Below are 5,072 nucleotides of genomic sequence, written 5' to 3' on the forward strand. Positions count from 1 at the left end.
TTGGGGGAAAAATGCAGTGGGGTCTAAAAGTCTGAAAACGCTGGTGAAATGGCTTCATTCTTGAAAATGTGAATTTTAATTACAACCAATCAAACTGAAAAAAAGTACATTAATTTCTGAATGTCTTACTATTTAGTGTCTCTCTTTTGCTTTAATGACAGCAGCACTAGAGTTGGCATGAACAAAACCTGATGATTCATGATATCCAGCATGAGATGTTCTTAAGTTATGTTCATTTTACATCATTATTATTAATCGTTAAACTTATGAATGTTGAAATTCAATCTTAAAGCATGGATGTCTTGCTTTAAAATGCCCAGTGTTTTCTCACCTTTGGACTCCATTGTATGTTTCGGTGTATCCAAGTGTCTTCTCGTATTACACAGCTGACCAACACGACCGTTCTCTGACTATATTCCACTAGCATTTTCTTTTCAGACAGTCATTTCATAGAAATAATCAACTGTACTAGACACTGGTAGTGATCCAAGGCTAATTCTAGTTTGTGGTTTCAATTCATTTCTAAAACAAAGAGGTAGTCAGTCCTGATTTTAATTTTCACCTTGTGTAAGATGCCACCCATCAGCACACTGGCTCACATTATAGGCCACAGAGCATTTATTTGGAATCTTGTAGACATGGCAGCAATTTAAAGAGTGGAAAAGCTAGTGGAAAACAAATGGTCATGAGGGTAGACGGCTCACTCCTGAATTCCCCTTTTACAGCTGGAAACAAACGATTAGAGACCTTATATAATGTGAGGAGCAAGTGGGGTTTTCACTTTAGAAAAATGACTTGGAAATTTTCTCTACTGAAGAATATTCGGGAGATTTTCTCACACAAAAGAATATTCTGCTATATTGCTCCAAACCCGTAGGACACAACCCACAGGACACAAAAGGAGGATTTTTGAAGAATATGCTGGCTGCTCTTCCATATACTGAAAGTGAAGGGAGACTGGGTCCGTCAAGCTCTGAAATGACAAGAACCATGAGCATCAAACCCAAACAAAACAAAGGTAATCCATGCCACTCAAGTGCTACATTCATAATCTTTGCTTCTTCTTGTGCTCCACCAACCGCTCCGCCAGTTTCGTTCAGACGAAACCTGTTCCCTTTCTCCCTCTCACCTCTCCTCTGTAGTATCATCCTTGTTTCCCTCTCCCACCCAGTTCTCATCAATATATGTGAATACTGCCACAGACACTTTATGCTCCACATTAACATCCTGTATAGACAATATCTGCCCTCTCTCCTCCAGGCCAGCAGGTACTTGTCGCTTTGATTTGAGAGAAAATGGTACAAGTACATCAAAATGTCAAGATTTCAGCTTCACACAGCCAAGAACTCAGATCAACCACATCCACAGCTAACAACCTTCTCTTCTTCTTCTCTGTCCTTAAAGAGGCGGACGTATCTAAACTTCTCCTCTGTATCTCAACTTCATCCTACCACCTCCAGACTAGGGTTGGGTATCGAAAACCGGTTCCATTTTAGAACCGGTTCCAAATTTCCAAGAACCGGGTATTCGATAAGACGCGTGCATTTCGATTCTGCTTAACGATTCCTGCGTTCGCATTTTAATGTGATTAAAAACGAATTTAAGTGCAGGAACGGAAAGAACTTACGCCCTGTTTACGTGCAGCGTACACGACGCACAAGCGCGAGCACAGAGAACAGAGGTCGCGGTACGGTTTCCCGGTTTGTGTCCATTCTCGAACCGTTCCGTGTATTTCCACTGTAGAAAAGGTTGTTCCGGGCCGAAACTGACTTCTTTCATATTTGTCAACCAATATGCAGAAAACTGCATCAGTATATCATCATAAACACAGCCGTTTTTGTCTTACGTGAACGTAAACAGATGAGAAAGAAAACACACATGTACAGTATTTTTAGATCTGCGTGCGTTCGGTGTTAAAGAGACAGCAGTCTAATAAACGCACTGGCTGCCATTAATGTTAATCAAAGAACAAAAGAAAATCATTCACTGATCTTGACTGAATATATTTAATAACTTTCATTGATTAATCTAGATTTTATTTATGAAAAGAAAACGATGCCGTGTTTTTAAACGTTTAATTACAGTTTCTGTACCTGAAATTTTGTTCAGTTGTATTTATTTATGATATTGCTAATTGATTTGTTTGTTCCTATCTTATTACTGAATGTTTACTTGTCTTGAACACTTTTATATTTGAAATTTATATTAATCTTTTAAAGCATAGGCAAAATTCCTCTTGCAGTGTTCTGTAAGCTGCTGATTTTTGCTCGTGTTATTCAGCTGCAACAGAATGCTTTGTAAAAAGACAGAATAAATGTTTGACATCTAAATGTTTGACTTAATTTTTTTTATATTGGATTTTTTATCTTATTGGAATCGAAACTAGGAATCAGTAAGAATCGGAATCGATAAGCAGAATCGGAATCGATAAAATTCAAACGATACCCAACCCTAATTATAGAACAACATTGTGGTTTTTAATGTCCTAGACATCTGAGGAATGTACTAAATATATCAAGTGTTCACCTCACCTGTGCTTCAACCTCCATTGCAAGGTACTGAAACATGTCATGTAGCTCTTTAATGCTTTTCTCTAGCTTGATGATCTCATCATGCCGTGACTCGATCTCGTTCAGAGCCTGTCTGGTAGCTTTAGCATCGTTCAAAATCTGCAAGAACAGCTTGATTTTTACACAGTGGTTCAAGACACTGAACAGGATGTTTCATGTGATCACATCACATGTGACAAATAGGACACAGCGGTGAAATGCATCATGGTGGTGATGCTTTATTGCAGGCAAAGGGGGTTGGAAGGGTTTTATAAAAATAAAAAAAACTGAATATATATATATAAGGTGAAGGGCAAGAATGACCGTAATCAAAACTCTAAAAGGGAAGTGGAAATCTATAAAGGAGGTACTGAAAATATGAGGCATTTGCTTCTAGCATTGCTTTTATATGATGTTGACAACCCAGATTTACTTTATCTGGAATAAAAAAGGCATCAACACTCGAAGATACTTTATGTCCAAAGGTGCCCCCAGCATTCTTAGTTCCAAATGTAGGTCTTACTTTGACTACTATTTGGAGTTTCTACTGCTTCACAAGAAACTCAGAAAGTGAAGGACCAGGAAACAGGAAAATGCCCCTATTTATTATAAATGATTATATCACTAAATGCCCAGATAGGTTAATCAACGTCATCAAAAACAAGAAATAACAATTACATTTTAGATGGAACGGTTCCTAAAAGGATCTCACCAAATGAAACGCATCCATTCCAAAGAAAGCAAAAGAGAAGACTTGAAATGTGACATTAAGGAATCAGAAGACTATAATAAACAATATCACTCTGTTGTGGACTGTTTTCTTCGGGTAATTGTAGAAGGAAAAGCAATGAATATCTATTAGGCAGAATGCTAGACTTACACTTATGCATTCAAATCAATGCACGCACACTACACAAAACACCACACTCACATTTTGCGTGAAAACATCTGTTTGTCCACTCTCAAGCATTGATTCCAGCTCCTCATCTGTCACATTGTTACCAGCTGTAAAGGAAACCACGTTCACGCTAGTTTATTTAGTTCTATTCCATTTTATTTTATTTTGACTTGTAGGAACAATGCAAGTGAAAGCTATGTTGCACTGGCTGATACTGCAGTAGTCTTGGATCATACTAAAGGAAACTCTTAAATGAAGAAAAACATGACTCGGTGCACAATTAAAAAGTCTATTGTGAAAGACCTGTATGAGAACCATAGTATTATCAATAGAAAAAAAAAAACAAGACAGAAAAAGCACATACTGATTTTGAGTTGTCTGTGTATCCTCTCCACATTTCTGTCTCTGTATTGGGCTTGAATTGTATTACAGTGACCCATCACTTCCAGAAATTCACGGGACAAAACACCATGCTTTTAAAGGATATTGAGGAAAAAAAGGGAGGAACAGATTATTCTGAGCCAAAACAACACTGTTCATGCATGATATTTACAAACAAAATATTTATAATATATGTATTAAAAAGCAACTCACCTGAATTCTCCGCATTCTAACATTTATTGAAATATATTTCTCTTCACCTTCAGCTTTCTTAGGTTCAATGCCTGTGACGTAAACGTATCGTTTAATACTACACATCCAGTAGGTCCAGCAGAACAAGTTTGATAACAACCACCTGTTTTTATTTATCAGTCTTACTTTTTAACTTCTTTTGGATCTGGCTGGCCATGACTTTGATGTCTTCTCTGAGGGACTGCAGTTCCTTTTTCATACCTATTGCCAAGGAGATTTTTTTTTTTACATTTATTTATTTAAACATTTTTTTGGATGATAAAACCTAAACTGAACAAAAAATTTTTTTTTTATATTTCAGGGAAATGTGTTGAAATATAAAAATACCCAAACCTAAGCTGAGCTACTCACTTTCTTCTGGAAGTGCAACTCCTAACACAGTTTTCTGTTTGTTCTCCAGTTCAGACACCTTCCTTTTAATAGTTTCAAGTCCCTCTTGAATCTCCTGAACCTGCATAAAAAAAATAGGGTGTAATTGTGACAATAATAAGTTTGACTCCGGAAACTTTCAAATCCCAAACCATACAGGCAACAATTTAATCAACAAAAACGTAATTCATGGTGAACAGTTGATATTACAAGGTCAAAAGTATCTATTTAACATGGAGTTTGGAGGTAGTGGCTTGGCAGTGTGTAGTTACACAACAACTCCACAATTCCCTAATAATTTATGTGCATATTACCATTGAAAGCTGCAGTAATGCTTTCGAATAGTTAAAATGTGTTACAATGGCTTAAAATGAACCTTTTTAAAGACAGCTTCATTTTCTTTCTCTTCATTTGCTGAGCTCCCAGATCCAGGCTTTATCATGAGAGCTGTGCTTTCTTCATCTTCATCTGAGGCATCAGCAATCTAGTGAAAAGAGAAACGTATACATTAAGAATTTGTTATACGTTTGAAATATTTATTTATAAGCTGTATAATCCACTTACTCGTGTTACAAATTTGGACCTTTAGCTCATTGGGGGGGGGGGGGTTTAAGAGCACAGTA

The 5,072-nt window shown here is 36.9% G+C and overlaps 1 protein-coding gene across 2 annotated transcripts in view; it reads right to left on the bottom strand.

The window, feature by feature from the left end:
• LOC107721995 (syntaxin-4-like) overlaps nucleotides 1-5,072 on the bottom strand; it is an 11,776-nt gene that overhangs the window by 4,148 nt on the left and 2,556 nt on the right. For both annotated transcript variants that reach the window (XM_016530225.1, XM_016530227.1), the window contains exons 3-9: nucleotides 4,826-4,933; nucleotides 4,432-4,531; nucleotides 4,207-4,281; nucleotides 4,042-4,112; nucleotides 3,812-3,920; nucleotides 3,481-3,554; nucleotides 2,532-2,669 (exon numbers count right to left, since the gene is read on the bottom strand). In XM_016530225.1, coding sequence (XP_016385711.1) covers nucleotides 2,532-2,669; nucleotides 3,481-3,554; nucleotides 3,812-3,920; nucleotides 4,042-4,112; nucleotides 4,207-4,281; nucleotides 4,432-4,531; nucleotides 4,826-4,933 — 675 coding nt within the window. The remainder of the gene's footprint in view (nucleotides 1-2,531; nucleotides 2,670-3,480; nucleotides 3,555-3,811; nucleotides 3,921-4,041; nucleotides 4,113-4,206; nucleotides 4,282-4,431; nucleotides 4,532-4,825; nucleotides 4,934-5,072) is intronic.

This window comes from Sinocyclocheilus rhinocerous, unplaced genomic scaffold (genome assembly GCF_001515625.1).
Source record: "Sinocyclocheilus rhinocerous isolate Xijiao unplaced genomic scaffold, SAMN03320098_v1.1 scaffold1385, whole genome shotgun sequence".
Lineage (NCBI taxonomy): Eukaryota > Metazoa > Chordata > Actinopteri > Cypriniformes > Cyprinidae > Sinocyclocheilus > Sinocyclocheilus rhinocerous.